This window comes from Lontra canadensis, unplaced genomic scaffold (assembly GCF_010015895.1).
Source record: "Lontra canadensis isolate GAN:19392208 unplaced genomic scaffold, GSC_riverotter_1.0 scaffold2, whole genome shotgun sequence".
NCBI classification, from domain to species: domain Eukaryota; kingdom Metazoa; phylum Chordata; class Mammalia; order Carnivora; family Mustelidae; genus Lontra; species Lontra canadensis.
Window position 1 is genome coordinate 58069289 of NW_022630996.1, and position 17968 is coordinate 58087256.

Consider the following 17968-nt stretch of genomic DNA (forward strand, 5'->3'; position numbering starts at 1 on the left):
GACATGTGACTGCAACCCAAATTTATTCAATTTTTTAAAAAGTAATAAAAGTAATAAAAACACTTTTATCAAACTCCTGTTGAACATGTTTAGGTAAAACATCTTGAGTTTATAATCCCAAATATCAGACTAGTAATAAAAATGGAAAAATAATTTGAATCTATTTTCATGGTCCACATACACTGAAATGTGAAACAAATAAAACAGACATCTTATACAACTATTTGGGCTTCAGAGAAAATATCAGGAGGCTAACACATAGGCATAAACAATCTTAAAAATGTCACCCTTTATGAATACAAACAAGCAGATTATATTCTAGACTTCGTTTTTATTTCCTAAATTATAAATATTTTAGATATAACCCTATTATAAATATAAATTCAATAATTTTATCGAACTTCAGCTAAGGAGAAATGAGAATGTATTATGATAGTCTGACATTACTTAAAGCTGAGTTTTCATATTTAGAACATAGAAAATTTGAAAGGAACACTTTAACTGAAGCAATTTTAAAGGTAAAGATAAAGGTTCTATTTAAGTAAAATGAAGTCAGGAAGATTCATTTAAAAGAAAACTGGAAAAAAGTCCCCTTTATAGCAATCTTTGTTAAAAAAAAAAATTCTAACTACTCCAAATTCTTAAACTAACTACTCCAAAGTCTTAAAAGAAGACTGCCATCTAGGTGAGATGATGACTAGATATGCAATAGATAGATACACAATGTTTTCCCTGAAAAGTGCTTTTCGTATCAGATCTCAAAGTAAAAATAAATTGAATCCACTTTTGCATTTAGGTCACACCTCAAACTAATGTAATTGATATTAATTCCACCGAGTAAAACTGCTAACACGAAAGCTCTTAAAATTATTTAGCTTAAGATATTTCTTTCTCCAAAATCTCACAATAATTTTTATGCTTCATTTTATTTTATCTATAAATACAACTTCAACTATGAAATTCAGTTCAATACTCTACACATGTCAGGTAACAGAGAAGCATGCCACAAATCCTTTGTATTTCTCTACTACTTAGCTGTGAAAAGGGAAAAGAATAAAATTTTAAACAAAGTTCCTGAATTGGCCCAAATATACTTACTTTTAGAAACTTACATTTAAAGCATAACTGTCTCCAAAGTGACCCTGTTCTCCCCAACAGCTCCCAGGTTACCTTCGAAAACAGGGTATTCCACACTACGAGGGAATCTGAGAGTAGGACACACTGATGCAGGTTTGGCTGAATGGTTAGTCCCCTATAATCTTGCATAGGCTTTGTGTTCAGGAAGATGCTCTGAGATGATGAGTGTAAGATGATGAATTAATGGGGAGAGAAAGCTTTGAAAACAAATGAAGACACTGGAAAACAAAAGGCTGAAAAACTGAAAATTTTATAACATGTTCCCCTGAAATGATACATAGTTCTCTCCTCAGAATAGAAGAAGTATTAAGATACATTCTCAATTTTGGCTTTTCTTAGGAAGATAATAATGATCTGTGCCAAAAGATTTCTCATCTTGAAATGAAAGTGTATGAAGGAAAAGACTCCTTAAGAAATATATACCAACCATACCTTGATGAAATTTATTCCAGTGTGGGGTAGAGGTTCTCCAATTCTAAAGGTAAAAAATTGGTCATTTTATTCTACTTTAAAAGGCATACAGATTTTACTGAAAAGATAGCCAATTTCAGCTTAGAAGATACAGGTTCAAGGTCTGTTCTTGGTTATTCCAGAAACTCGGCTTGCATAGTGTTCATAATTTCAACAAGCCCTATAAAACTCTTCCAAAATGAACTTTTCAACCTACTGAACAGAATTCATGCCCACACGCTGATGTTCACTTCAGCAGCATTTGTCTCTGTGAAGCACATCAAAATCACTCAAACATCAAATTGCTGATTTGATAGAATGATTTATTTTCCCATTACAGGAAAGTCATGAGTGACTTGCTCTGAGGTACGTTTTTGAGCTATGAAGGACATCTATTAGAAAGCTCCACACTTGAAGGTTTCTCTTTAGATGATAACATTTTATGGCTGGACAGTCTCTGCAGGTACCAGATTTCCTGTCGTATCCAACTGCATACATTTACAAGTGCATGCAGAAACGGGACACTCTGCATGGTCCCTAAAAAAAATAGGTCAAGTAACAGTTAAAAATCTAAATTAAGCATATACATACATACATTTACCTATATCCTATCTCTATGCAGAATGCAATGTTCAAAATGGTATTTGAAAAAATACAGGAATTAAAACCCAAAGACAAAAAGCACGAAAAGAATTAAAAAATGACTGACAAACTGAATTGGGGAGAAAGTTACTAAAAAGTAAATAGCTTTACCTTTTAAATACATAACAATATACCTGATCTACAGCTAGGAAAGTGACAGGGATGTGCTTGGAGTTTTAATTAAAACCAACATGACAAACTGGGCATAAAAGATATAGCAACAAGGAGTAAAGGACCACCAGCACTACTTAAAATAGAACTAAATATGGCTTGAGTCTCTATTGCATGAAGTGCTTACTTACTATATAAGTTTATTTAGATGATAACTGATACAGTTGTTTGATAAGTATACTCCATCATTTAATTTCTAATTTCAATTACATACTATGATAGGCTATTAGGCTAGTTGTAAAAAAACAAAACTATAAACATATCCTCTCTCCAAATAATGCTATTCAAACATTTAGCCCATACATAATATTTAAACTATTTCTTTTATATAAGTATTAATTTTATACTTTAAGATTAGATAGGATATTTAATGACAGAAATGGTAACACCATCTTTGTTAACTCAAGTGACAGGAAAAAAAATTTATTCTTTGGCTATATACACCTCAACTATTTAAAAGACCATCTGCTCTACCTCCTCCAACTCCAAGCCTATTAAAGAAGAAATGTACTGATTACCTGAACCAACTAAGCATATGACCAGCATGTCCACCATGCCTGCAATTGTGACACCATGTGAACCAGTTGTTAAATTGAGCTAATTTTTTATCCTTGCTCAAGTCTACTTTTTCATCTGATTTGGATCCTCCTATGGGTTAAAGAAAATTATCTTCATTAACTGTCAAAATATTTTATTCAAAACTTCTTAAAAGGTATTTCTAAAACTACATCAAAATACAAATCATACATCACACTGAAATAGCAATGTTAATGCCATGATCTAGTTTAGTTTGAAAAACTACTGGATAACAGGAGTTTCCTTACATTCTTAAGTCAATAAAAAATGGAAAAATCTCAGTTATCAAATCCAATAAGAAGCAATCTGAATTAACAACCTTGGAAAAACAATCAGTTTAAAATCTTCCCACAGAGAAAATACCACGTCCAGTTTATAGCTGAGTTCTACCAAACCCTGAAGGAACAGGTAATTTTCATCTATAAAAACTTTTCCAAAAAACACTGGGAAAAATGCCCCAATGCACTTCCTAAGGCTGGCATAACTTGAATAACAAAAGCAGACAAAGAAAATATGAGAAAGGCAGATTATAGGCCAATCTCTCTCCTTGACACAGACATAAAAATCCAAAGGAAAACATGAGCAAACAGTATTATTTAGTAATTTTACTTCTAGGTACATAAACTAGAGAAACTTTTATACATGCTAAAAGGATTCATACGCAGAAATGTTCACAACAATATTGTTCATAACATTAAAAATCTGGAAACAACCAAAGTGTCCACAACCATAGCAGAGTGGAAAAAACTGTGTTACAGCCCTGAATGGAATACCAAATACTGGGGTGCCTGGATGGCTCAGTCGTTAAGCATCTGCCTTTGGCTCAGGTCACAATCCCAGGGTCCTGGGATCAAGTCCTACATCGGACTCCCTGCTCAGTGGGAAGCCTGCTTCTCCCTCTCCCACTCCCCCAGCTTGTGTTCCCTCTCTCCATGTCTCTGTCAAATAAATAAATAAAATCTTTAAAAAAGGGGAGGGGGATACCAAATACTAATGAAATATGAATAAACTACAGCTACATTCATCAGCATCATTAAAAGAACCCAAAATCAATGTTGAGCAAAAAACGGTAAGCCAAAGGATATATTCCGTAAGATTCATTCATATGAAACTTAAAACACAGACAAAACTAAATATGTGATAGAACTATACAGATAATCAAGGAACCAAATAATACACAATTTAGGGCAGTAATTACCTCTGGGAAAGAGGAAAGAGGTACTAGTAGGCAGGGAATAATGAGCAAAGGCACTGGTATAACCAATGTCAATCTTAACCAGGACAGAGGCTTCATTGAGGTTTGATTTATCATAGTACCTGATATATATATTCCTGTCTGTATTAGAGTTCACCAAGAAGTTAAAGAAAAATGTATTATTACATATTCATGTTTATATGTGTATATCTTCACATATATATATTTACATAACTTTTAGTGCTCAAAAAATGCTCAATCTATTAATTGTGGCTATCTTAATATGTTTTCTTTTGTTCTAAAACAGACCAAATTAAAATAATTTAAGATCATATGTAATTAGGGACAGGAATAGAAAAACGAGTAAGTAAAAATATTAAGTTTAATTAAGCAGTTGTATGCCTATTAACACATGATGCTGTGTTCAAAATTTTACCTAGCCCATTCCTGGTCATAATTTAATGACTACAAGGATAGTCTTACAAACAGCTTTTTTTAAAATACCCATCTGTTTTTGCTAATGATAGTAAAGGATTTATGGGTGATGGAAGATGTAATATGTATAGGTGGTTAAGATGTAAATACACTGAAATTCTTATTAAAAGCTTCATAAAAATGATTCACAAGGAGACGGAAGAGGAAGAAAACCAACAGAAAGAAAATACAGACCTTTTAATGAGGAACTATTTTATATTGTATAGAACTCATTAAGTGATTTTCACTTTGTTTTTGTAACTTCTAACACACGGAAAACAGACTGGATCCAGGATAGTTTACCCTTATGTTTCTCTGATGAAGCTGAAAATATTAAGGTCTACCTCACTGCCACATGAAAAAGGCTTTTTAAAGATGAAAGAGCTTTAGCAAATGATATATCTGATAAGGAGCTAATAACCAAAATATTATATAAAGAACTTATATAACTCAACAAAAGAAAACACACAATCCTATTAAAAAATGGACAATCTGAGTAGATGTTTTTCTGAAGACATACAAATGGCTCCCAGACACACGAAAAGATATACATCACGAATCATCACGGAAATACAAGTCAACACCATAATGAGATATCACCTGAGCCCTGTCAGAATGGGTAGAATCAAAAAGACAAGAAACAACACGTGTTGGCAAGGATATGGAGAGAAAGGAACTCTTATGAAGTGTGGGGAATGCAAACAGAGCAGCCACTGTGTAAAACAATGTGAAGGTTCCTCAAGAAATTATAAACAGAATTACTATATGATTCAGTAATTCCAATATTGGGTATTTACTCAGAGAAAATGAAAACACTAACTCAAAAAGGTATATGCACCCCTATGTTTATTGCAGCATTATTTACAATAGCCACGACATGGAAGCAACCTAAGTCTTCACCAATAGACAAATGGATAAGGAAAATGTGGTATACATATACAAGTAATATTACAAAGCCATAAAAAGGATGAGATTGTGTCATTTGAGACAACATGGATGGACTTAGAGGGTATCATGCTAAATGAAATTAGTCAGACTGAAAAGGACAAATACCATACAACTCCATTCGTAAATGGAATTTTAAAAAAATAGACAAAAAGCAGATCAGACCCATAAATACAGAGAACAAACTGACTGATGGTTGCCGGAGGGAAGATGTTGGGGGTTAAGCAAAATGGGTGAAGGGGAGAGGGAAATACAGGCCTCCAATTACAGAATGAGTAAGTAACAAAAGGCAGAGCATAAGGAATACAGTCAATGATACTGTAATAGTGATGTAATAGGACAAATGGTAGCTACACTTGTGGTGAACAAGGCATAGTGTATCAACTTGTCAAATTACTAAGATGTACACCTGAAACTTATGTAACATTGTGTGTCAACTATACTCAAAAAAGATTAAATAGTTTTAACTTTCATTTTTAAAATTTTAGATAGTTTTAACTTTTAAAAGATTCATACTGAATTACAAAGGTAAGTGCTATAGAACAGTTGAAGGAAACTAGGGTTTCATGTAGTCAGTACCTACTACTATACTACTACTACTATTACTGGTACTACTACTACTACAAGTAAGAAGGAAACCAGCACATTATCTAACTCTAAAAAAGGCATCACTCCTTTACATTAAGGGCAGGGATTTTTGTCTGTTTTGTTCACTGTAACATTCCTAGCACTTAGAACAATAGGTGCTAGATACTTATTGAATAAATAATGTATAAAATGCTAAATATGTTGGGCGCCTGGGTGGCTCAGTTGGTTAAGCAACTGCCTTCGGCTCGGGTCATGATCCTGGAGTCCTGGGATCAAGTTCCACATCCGGCTCCCTGCTCAGGAGGGAGATTGCTTCTCCTACTGACCTCTCTCCTCTCATGCTCTCTCTCATTCTCTCTCTCTCAAATAAATAAATAAAATCTTTAAAAAAACAAAAATGAACAAACAAAAAAAGATTTAAAATGCTAAATATTTATAACAAACATTATAGTTATAATTATTTATAAATAATTACAAACATTAATAATTATAAACATTATTTTCAATAGAATTCCAATCTTTAAAGCACAATTGAGTATAAAAATTTGCAACCCTCAGTTAAATAAGCTTATGGAAATCCTGGCCATTTGGATTATGAACCATGATGGATGGATGACATCTCTAATTGCAGACAAAGAATGAGGGGGGTTTGTACACCTCAATCTTTAAACTGCTTCAAGCTAGCATTTTATTTCTATTAGGTCCTGTCTTATTTTGGAACTCAGAACCTTCTGATTTTATGTATTAAAAAAGAATACGTTTATTACAGCTAACTGTTGAAAAACACGTTTGAACTGTGTGGATCTGCTTGTGTGTGGATTTTCTGCAGTATGGTACTGTAAATATATTTTCTTTTCCTTATGATTTTCTTAACATTTTATTTTTCCTAGCTTACTTTACCACAAGAATATAGTATTTAAATACACAAAGTATACAATACATGTTAATCAACTGTTTATGTTATTAGTAAGGCTTCCAGTAAACAGCAAACTACTAGTAGTTAAATTTTGAAGGAGTCAAGAGTTATACCTAGATTTTTGACTATTCAGAGGTTGGTGCCACTAATCCTCATGTTATTCAAGGGTAACTGTATTTCACAATTAACTCAGCTCAGCAATCCTTTAAAGATTATACACAGGTTTCCCTAATTTTCCTAATAAATTTATTTCCTGATAGTCTACTTTCCTAGGCCCTTGTCATACAGATGCACCTCGTAGTTCCCATACACTCTCTGTACTTACATTCACCAATCTCTACCCTAGTTCATGCCTTTTATTCCTTGTCCACATCTAGAAAGGCTTCTCTAAAATCTTCACTCCCAAACTTTTTTAAAGGACCTGCTTAAACAGCATCTTCTTTCTGAAGTTTTCCAGATATCCTTCAAAAAGAAGTAATGTTTCCCTCTTTCAAATTTCCTGCTACTTTCTTTATACAATATTCCTTATTCACCTCAGGGAGCTAAACATGTTTCAGAATACAGAATGTTTGGGATTTTAGAGAAATAAAGAGCAAACATGACAATTCCAGGAAGTCTGAGGCAGCATTCTGTAATCAAAGGCCTTAACAGCCTCATGTCAATTCTGAACAGGTTTTTTGTTTTTGATCATAGGATTTTCAGATCTTTTTAGAGATTTTGGAATGGCAGGTTAAGGGATTCCAGACCACTATTTATTTTCTTAAACATATCATTTCTTATTTTATCCATGCTCATTTTATACTATAAGCTTCGCAAGGATCTTTGATTCATCTCAGCATTTCAGTCTTATCTTAACAAGCATTCATATACACAAAAAATTATTACTGAAACAAATTTCAATAAAATTTCTGAAGCAAATATGAAAAAATGTTAACACTTTATAAAGCTGAGTATTGAATATTCATTTATTAACAGCCTCTATAACAGAGAGGTTGAAATGTTTTGCTTTTTCTTCAAATTTTAGAAAACTGATTTTCTCTTTTTTTTAACCTATTTCAAAAATAAAAAAGATTGAAAAGTTATTATCTAGCAAAAAAAGAATAGCACTCAGGCCACTATAGCTTCCTGGGGCTTATGGTCTGAAAGATGTATTGAATCCAACTATTTTTAGGTATCCCAGTACATATATAACTTATTTATGCAATATTTTGTCTTGTTCTTTTCCTGTAGCAGATTTTTATTCCAAATTATTTTTTATATACTAGTATTAGGACCATAAAAGTGATCAACATGCAATATATAAAATGCAAATGAAAATCCCTGATTAAAATTTAAATGAAAACTAATATATAAATTTGAAAACATTACAAATTACCTTTGTTAAAAAAGGGCATCAAACTTGAAAAATAATTATTCAGGTATAATTATATAATTATATAAAATACACAGTATAGTATTATATTATAGTGTATAATATATAACAAATATTCAGGTGTAATTATTCAGGTATCCAATGATACCAGCAAACCTCCTTCACAGATGTTAATATAATAAAAGAAATTATTGATATGAACCAACTGCAGAACAGAATTATAAAGTTTCATAATTAAAAAGAATCTCCCTCTAACACCTTATATAAACGAGTGCTAAAGTAACTCTCAGTGTTACAGACTGAATGTCACAGAGCTAGAACTAATACAATAGGCATTCTCACTCCATATCCAGTTCCTGATTATACCAGTATGCTAAATTCTCAAATGTTTTCAATTAAAATTTCTGCCACAGTCTAATTTTCAAGTTAAATAAATAACTCAAATATTTCTAGCCACTGGATACATTATATTCAACTATCTACTGTCTCAAAATTTTTTTCTGTATGTACCATAAGCAGTAAACAATAATCCTAATATTTCTAACCATTAAAAAAATACGTATATTCACTACATAACTGACAAATATAGCAAAAGCAGCACCAAAACCTGGAAGTAAAGGGATGTGATTTCTACACTAACACTTTCTGTACATATTCACAGGTAGATTTTGAAGATTAAAAAAGAGAATATGAAAGTGTTTTGAGAACCAAAAGCTCTTTATGCATTCAAGGTATTTGTTAATAAATGAGGGTGCATTGACTTTTAAACAAAAAACCTGAGGGATCTCCTCTTAGAAAAAGTGGTAAGAAAATAGTGTAGTATAGGATTACTTCATATTTTAGATCTTTTCCCAAACTTTAAATGGACTATCATTGTGAGGTTACTTGTGATATCATGAACACAGATTTTACTTTTAATGTATAGATTTTTACAAATTCCAGGAAATACAAAATCTCTGAGCCAGCAGAGTGGCTTATTCTTAGAAATAATATAAACCCAACCTTGTAAGTCTTCTATTGACAACATTAAATCAGTTATGTCAGAACAATTTCAGCTCAGAAAATATATTATAGAATTATGTCATACCGGGACAGCTAGAAACAGGTGTTCCCATATTAATGAGGCAAAGTGCACATCGAGGAAGGGGTTTTCGACAGCCAGGGCAACTTGTGACTTTAGATTTTGTTGGTGACCCACTGACACCATACTGACTAAAACCTCTGCCCTGATGAGGCACAGTTGAACAGCTGTAGGAGATCGACTTGCCACAAAAATTGCAACTCACAAACACCTATAAAACAAATAAAAGGAGGAGTAAGAATAATGCAAACTTTATAAATAAAATTCAAAGTCTGATCCTAACAAACTATTCTTAAATAATTTTTAAGGTTTACTTTATATTATAAAATAATTTGTTATCTGCTAAATTTGACTAGCTTTCATCTAGGATTTCCACTTAGCAGTGATATTGAGTACTTCTTCTCTGTTACCTTTGTTTAGTTATACCTTTCTAACACCACTGACATCTGTAGAAAAACTTGGAAACATTAGATAACACTATTTTAGAAATAACAAAGACTTTAGAATTCACATTGGAATATTACAAAATAACCCAGTGTAAGTTCTGATCCAAAGTTCAATGATTACATCTCCTCGACAAAATTTTCTTATAAAGCATTCATTTCCTAAGATAAAAAGGAGTTAAAGACCCTATAATGTCAAACAGCTAGAATTTTAGAATAATAGTAATAGAAAATGTTCATTTTGCTTTTATATTAAATTCCTGGCCTCTTAAACACATACAGATTAATAACAAATATTATCACGTAACACTATTTTACGAAAACTCAGGTTGTTTTAAAATAATCACCAATTCCTCAACTTTCTAAAACAAGAAAACAGCACCATCCAGTGCTCACATTGAGGATATACTCGGTATTTAACGTCCAAATTTAGATACAGTGATCTCATGTCGTGTTTCATGTGATAACTGAGCTCATGTTTTTTAAGTAGTAAAACAATTTCCATATTTAATTAGATATATAGTTAGAGAAAAAAAAACAAATCCTGCCTTATTATACCTAAATAATGCAGAAAAATTTAATATATAAATGGAATTTATAAGATAGTATAATAGTTTGGATTTGGAAAGGGCTTGGAATAAACTAGAAAAGAACTCTAGGATTGATTTAGGTTTGCCGAAGACCCTCTAGGCCTGCTGTTGTTTGCTCTAGCTCAGACTCAAGTGCAAGCCACTGAGAGGATTGTTAGGACGTGGCAGGACTGAAAAAACAAGATGGTCAAGGATGGAATGACGTCTGGGATAAATAAAGACATTAACAGCTACTCATAACCAAAAGGATGAGCTAATAATAATTTATTAAATTGAGCTCTAAATTTACCCAATATAACATGCTGTGAACACTTCTCTTTGAGCTACATTAAACATATGTTACAATTTGATTCTCTCCAAAATAATGTACTTACTTACCTGTGCTAAAGGCTTAGAACTGGGATCCAACTTACTCCTATGAATATCAAACTCAGCTCGTTTATGCCAAAACCTCCAGGCATCTAATAAATTTCTATAATTCTCAATCCAGTACTGAACTCTTTCATCTTTAAGAACATCTAAAGGAGAACCCTAAAAAAGAAAATATGAATTAATACAGTTGTTTAAAATTTTTCTGGCTAAGCCACAGGATTCCAGGTAACATATGAGTATGAGTCACACAGAAGAAACAGGCTCCCTTTTTGCCAAAAGCTGATGAGGGTAAAGATAAAATAATGAGTGTAAAAAGATAAAATAATGATAGTAAAGAAAAAATAATTGACGGAAGCTTCTTTAATTTCTTTAAGCTGGCCTCTACGAATGACCTAAATATGTACTATATATATTATCATTAATCCTGGCCAGGAAAGTGTAATTCTCTATCCCTTATTTAAATTAAGGACCCAAGAGTAAACAATTCACTTTCCTACTTGAATACAACAAAAAGTAATGTGAATACTTTGTCCCCAAAATTAAAAACCCTGCATTCATAAAATCTGGTTACTATTTAATAAAAATGCATACCAAAATTACTTCATCACATTTAAAATAATACCGAACCTCATCCTTTGTGTCTAGCATGTACTCTGAATGGAGATGCTCTTTTTGTATACATATTTATCTGAAAGTTAAACCTGTTTATTCTCTTTTGCCCTCAATTAAAACATATATTTATTACCTTAAAAATTAAAGTAAAAACAAAAGCAAAAAACAACCCCAAAACCAAACCAAAAATGTTCTTTCATTTTTCTATCCCTAGGTCACAATGAAAAGCAACAATTCGTTTACCTTAAGCTTACTTTAGATTTCTTCTCAATAAGAACTTCAATTTCTTGCCAGTAAGGCTCTTCCTAGAAGTGTATTTTCCCTGGCAGCTGTGACATTTCACATTTCACCTACACTTGTTTTGGGTTTTCATAGAATGCTTTCAGCCCTGTCCAAGATATCTTCCTTGTTCACATGATAAAGAAAGTAGAGAAAGTCTCAACTCCCAATGATGCCATGGGCATCAATCTGAAGCCCAGTTTTGGGGAACCAGATAGAAAAGTAAAATGTTAGAGAGAACTTAATGTATATCACTTATGGAAAAAGGGAAGAAACCTGTAATAGCTAACAGACAATCTATCTTTAGACATTCTATCAAAACAGAAGCTTATCTTTCCCCTATTAATTAGGTATTCATTTCTGTTATCAGAGGTAAATCAAGCTAAAAGAACATGTGGAAAACTCATAGCTGATAATTTCACCTCTTAAAAAAATAAACATCTCTTCTAGTTCTGATAATGATCAACTAGCCAGAACTAAGTACTGAAGTAGAATATAACCCCCAGTTTAAAAATTCACAGAAAAAAAGGAGAAATCTTCATATCCCACTCTTTCTCCTTCCATGGCAGTAAAGATAAACTCAGAAAGAATTTGGTCAATTCATATTTGATAAATCTTCTCTAGATCTGCCCCTAAATAAACCTAAAATTAAGCTGCAACAAAATCTACAGAGGAAAACAGTTCAGAGATTAAGATTGGAAAGGCTTGGGAAATAACTTGGGCTGCCCATAGATCCACAGTAACAAAACTTTAAGACCAAAGTGAGCAGCAAGTAACTGAACTTCCAAAAGCATTAACCAGCATTCTTCAGAAAAAGGTAAAAGAACCCAGATCTCTATAATGTACTATACATAACATCCAATATCCAAATGAAAAACTATGAGACACAAACAGGTAAATATAGTTGAAAGTCAAGGAAAAAAGGCAGTCAACAGAAACTAAGCCTAAAATAGCCCATGTTAGAGTTAGCAGGTAAAATCCTGAATGCAGCTATTGACATATGCTCAATTAGTGTGCAGATAGGGCTCTGAGTGAAAAATGTAAACTATAAAAAAAAACTGAGATTCTAAAACTAAATTGTACAAGAGCTGAAATTAAGAATGTGCTGAGAGGCACGTGGGTGGCTCAGTGCATTAAAGCCTCTGCCTTTGGCTCAGGTCATGATCTCAGGGTCCTGGGATTGAGCCCCACATCGGGCTCTCTGCTCAGTGGGGAGCCTGCTTCCCTCTCACTCTCTGCCTGCCTCTCTGCCTACTTGTGATCTCTCTCTCTGTCAAATAAAAAAATAAAATCTTAAAAAAAAAAAAAAAAGAATGCGCTGGAAAACTTAACTTCATATGACGTAAGAGTCAGTGAACAAATCAACAGCATTTAACCAATCTGAAGAACAGAGGGAAAAAGGATGGAAAGAAAATAAACAAAACCTCAGATACCTATGAACACTATTAAATGGTTTAATACATATGTAATATGAGCCCAAAAAAGAGAAGAGAATGAGATTGAAACAGAAAATATATATATAAAGAAATAATACACCCAAACTTTGCAAAACTAATGAAAAACACTGACTTGCAGATCCAAGAAGCTCCGTGAACCACAAACAGGGCAGAAAGAAGTACAACTAGGCCTTGAGGGTAAACTGCTGAAAATCAAAAGCAGTCGAAGGTAAAATGAAACATTACATAGGGCGACAATAATTATAATAGCTGACTTCTCTCCATAAACAATATAAGGCCACTTGCACTCTGTAGACACATATCCACAGTTTAATAGATGCAACCTCAGTTCAGTAAGAAAAAAATGATATACTTATTATAGAATGGGTAGTGGCCTGGTAAGTTGCTAGGTTTATACTGTGGTTCATGGGTCAGGATCTACATTTATTCATAAGAAGGTAGGGTTGGAGGGGGCATTTTACTATGTTTACCCAGTACAGAGCATGCTATCAAGTGTTTGAAAGGAAGGGGATAGGAAAGAGGATACCATGAAAGGATAAGATTAACTGGAGGGCTATCGGAAATCTCAGGGAAATGTTTTAAATTTTCACATTTCTATCAAAAATAAAGAAGGGAACCTTTGCCAGAAATCTCTTTTTAACTGCTGGACAGTAAGAACTAAGAATAAATTGATGAACTGGTTACCCAGTTCATAAAAAGGGAAAATGAGAGTGAAGAGAATTGTGGTATAACTTGCTTTCCGCACTTCAAGTGAGACTTAGTTCGGATCAGGAAAAGGTAATCTCTTTTGTAGAAGGTAAAGTTTTGTGAACTGGGCAAATTAGAGAGAGGTTCCTCTGCTCTGTTTGAGCTTCATATAAGTTTAAAATAACAATTCCCAAAATGAAAGGAAAAACTGGATAACCCAGTGCAGGATGCTGATGGACAGTAAGAGAATGTAGAAGTCTGCTACAACTCAACTGATAAGGTTGAAGTTAAATCCCTTCTAATCCAAAGCAATCTACGCATTTAATGCATTCCCTATCAAAATACCATCAGCATTTTTCACAGAGCTAGAACAGACAATCCTAAAATTTGTATGGAACCACAAAAGACGCTTAATAGACAGTTCTGAAAAAGAAAAACAAAACAGGAAGCATTACGATTCTAGATTTCAAACTATATCACAAAGCAGTAATCATCAAGACAGTATGGTACTGGCACAAAAACAGACACATAGATCAATGGAACAGAAAAGAAAATCCAAAATTGAACCTACAATTATATGGTCAACTAATCTTTAACAAAGCGGGAAAGAATATCCGATGGGAAAAAGATAATTTCTTTAACAAATCGTGTCTGGATAGCAATATAGAGAAGAATGAAACTGGACCACTTTCTTATACGATACACAAAAAAACAATTCAAAATGGATAAAAGACCTAAATGTAAGACCATCAAAATCCTAGAGGAAAACACAGGCAGAAACCTCTGACCTCAGCCACAGCAACTTCTTAGTAGACATGTCTCCTGAGGCAAGGGAAACAAAACCAAAGATACATGGGACTTCATCAAGATAAAAAGTTTCTGCACAGCAAATGAAACAATCAACAAAACTAAAAGGCAGCCTACAGAATGGGAGAAGATATTTGCAAATGCCTTATCAGATAAAGGGTTGGTATCCAAAATCTACAAAGAACTTAACAAACTTGATCCCCCCCAAAAACAAATAATCCAGTTAAGAAATAGGCAGAAAACATGAATAGACACTTTTCAAAAAAAAAAAAAAAAAAATCCAGATGGCTAAAAGACACACGAAAAGATGCTCAACATCACACAGCATCACTGAAATACAAATCAAAACCACAATGAAATACCATCTCATACCTGTCAGGATGGCTAAAATTAACAACACAAGAAATCAGAGGTGTTGGTGAGGATGAGGAGAAAGGGGAACCATCTTGCACTGCTGGTGGGAATGCAAACTGATACAGCCACTCTGGAGAACAGTATGGAGGTTCCCCCGAAAGTTAAAAATAGAACTACTGTATGATCCAGCAATTGCACTACTAGGTATTTACCCAAAGAATACAAAAATACAGATTCAAAGGGACACATGCACCCCAATGTCTATAGCAGCAATTCCACAACAGCTCAACTATGGAAGAGAGCCCAAATGTCCATCGACTGATGAATGAAGATGTGGTCTTTACAATGGAACATTACTCAATCATCAAAAGAATGAAATTGTGTCACTTGCCATGACATGGATGGAGCTAGAGTGTTTTATGTCAAGTGAAATAAGTCAGCCAGAGAAAGACAAATGCCATATGATCTCACTTATATGGGGAATTTATGAACGAAAATAGATGAACATGTGGGAATGGAGAAAAGAAAAAAAGGAGAGAGGGAAACAAGCTGTAAGAGACTCTTAAAGGTAGAGAAATGAGGGTTGATGAAGGGAGGATGGGTGGGGGATGTGTATTAAGGAGGGCACTTGTTATGATGAGCACTGGGTGTCGTACGTAAGTGATGAATCACTGAATTCTGCTCTAGAAACCAATATTGCACTGTATGTTAATTACCTAAATTTAAATTTAAAAAATTAAATTAAATGCTTTCTAGCGATCCTAAGGAAGCAAAAGGCATACCCACTCAATGAAGGAAGAAGGTGGTTAACCACTGTTTTTCTTTAAGTTGCTGCCACACTGCACTAACCTGCAACATGCAGTAACTTGCTGTTTGGACATCTCCAGTTCTATCAACATAACTCTCCATTAAGTCCACTCCATCTTTAGTAAGGCCTGTAAGCAGTATTCCTTCCAAATTTCCAGCCTCTTTCATTTCGTTGGTCAACTTTTCAATATATCTATTCAACTGGAAAATTCAAAGTGATTTTTCTGAAGCAAACTGTTTCACTACATACTCTGTACTTAAAAGCATATACTTTAGGAATAGTTTCATATTTATGGAAAACATTTTAAAACACAGCCCTTGCAAAAAAGATCTCTTAAGAAGTCTGTATCTATCATAAATTACAATGTAGTATCTGTGATTATTTAAAATATTTTTTAAAAAGGCATTTATTATATTTTATTATTCTATAAAATAAGTATAGAGGGTTGACTATTTAAATTTAAAGAGAAATTTGTCCCTCAGAAATACTGTCCCTCAGTATTCGCAAAGTTCTTGCTATTAAAAGAATCATAGAATTTGAGATGAATGGGAACTTGAAGATTATCAAAAACAATCACCTCTTGGTAAGGTCTCTGACTTCATCAGACCCCAATCTCTAGCCAAGAGTCCTCAGTGTTCCCCCAGCACTTCCTCATTATTACAGCACTTAGCACCTTGTAATACTGGTTGTTTCTGGGCATTCCTTTCTCACTATATACACAGAATACGCATTCAATACTTTTACTGAATTAAGAAATGAAGGAATTCTTTTATAGCATTGCAAAGGGGTGAGTTCAATGCCTTTATCTGTACACCACAAGCAGAAATAAACTAAAATATTAAGTCAGGATTCTTAAACAAATAATTCTGGTTATGATACACAAGTCTACAGTATCTTGATTTAACAAATTATTACTTTACTTTTTTAGAAGAATTTATATATAAATGTTACATATACATATTTGTACATAAAGATTAGTTGCTTAATCAAGTAAGAGAACTATTAATTACTTCAAATACAAAATTAAATTAGTTTTTACCTGACTATCACTAAGGAATTTACAAGCAAATGCCACTCTGTCACGTACGGCAACTTTATTTTCATACTGAAAAGAAGAACAAGAAATTACTTGTAGATGCTATGAGTTTTAAATTCTTGAAGACTACTTTACATACTTAATACACAATTTCATTTTCAGAAGTATTAGTAACGTTATTGTGTATTATACTGGCAGAGCCACTGGTTGCCTAAGATGCCTTTCTTAATGTATCCCTCTAAAAACTCAGTGCTCCGGTTATTCTTGCAAAGTAAAAATCTACATCTTAAATACTGACCAATTCAGTTTAAAAACACTCCAGTTCAGTCTTATGTAACTGCAACAAAAAATATAAGCAGTGATGTATATAATTATTTATGTATCAACAGATTTAGATGCCTTCCATCACAGAAATTAATTTTGAGGAAACTGAGAAAATCTTTTCTGGGATGCTAAGTTAATCAGCAAATCTAAGAAATCTGTGAATTATCAGTGAATATACCAATGTGAACATACCAATACAGAATTTGGAAAAACTGTTAACGCATGTCTGTAAACAGAAAGTTTAAGTCTTAAAATAGACCCTTATAGACACAACTTTTGTGGCCAGAGTAAAATACAGTTAAATGGGTGGTTTGCAACAAAATTTTCAGAGGTATTGTGATTAAATTTTGTAGACCTTTCAATACTGTAAAACAGTATTTTGAATTTCTATAAATGCAGAACGGTAATTAATTTTGTGGTAAGTAGTCAACAGTCTTAAGGTGGAAAAAAGATCGTATTTCCATTGAAGTCATTCTACGAAATATAGTCTCCCTACTTTAAACGTAAGATCACTTCAGTTGGTACCTATCCTAGCATGTTTTCTCAAATATAAAATATGGTTCTGCCCTTAAGAGGAAACATGTTTGATACAAATTAGATTTAACTCTTTAGGTTCAGGCAGAGGTGTTACTATTTTGATGGGGAAAGGGTT

General features: G+C 33.2%; 1 protein-coding gene across 1 annotated transcript in view; it reads right to left on the reverse strand.

The window, feature by feature from the left end:
- Positions 1–1371: 1371 nt before the first annotated feature.
- The window catches only part of MIOS (meiosis regulator for oocyte development), a 36645-nt gene continuing 20048 nt past the window's right edge, over positions 1372–17968 (reverse strand). Inside the window, exons 7-12 of the mRNA XM_032874371.1 lie at positions 16996–17061; positions 15998–16156; positions 10959–11111; positions 9554–9758; positions 2919–3048; positions 1372–2124 (exon numbers count right to left, since the gene is read on the reverse strand). Of these exons, the coding sequence (XP_032730262.1) occupies positions 2028–2124; positions 2919–3048; positions 9554–9758; positions 10959–11111; positions 15998–16156; positions 16996–17061 (810 nt within the window). The 3' untranslated portion in view covers positions 1372–2027. The remainder of the gene's footprint in view (positions 2125–2918; positions 3049–9553; positions 9759–10958; positions 11112–15997; positions 16157–16995; positions 17062–17968) is intronic.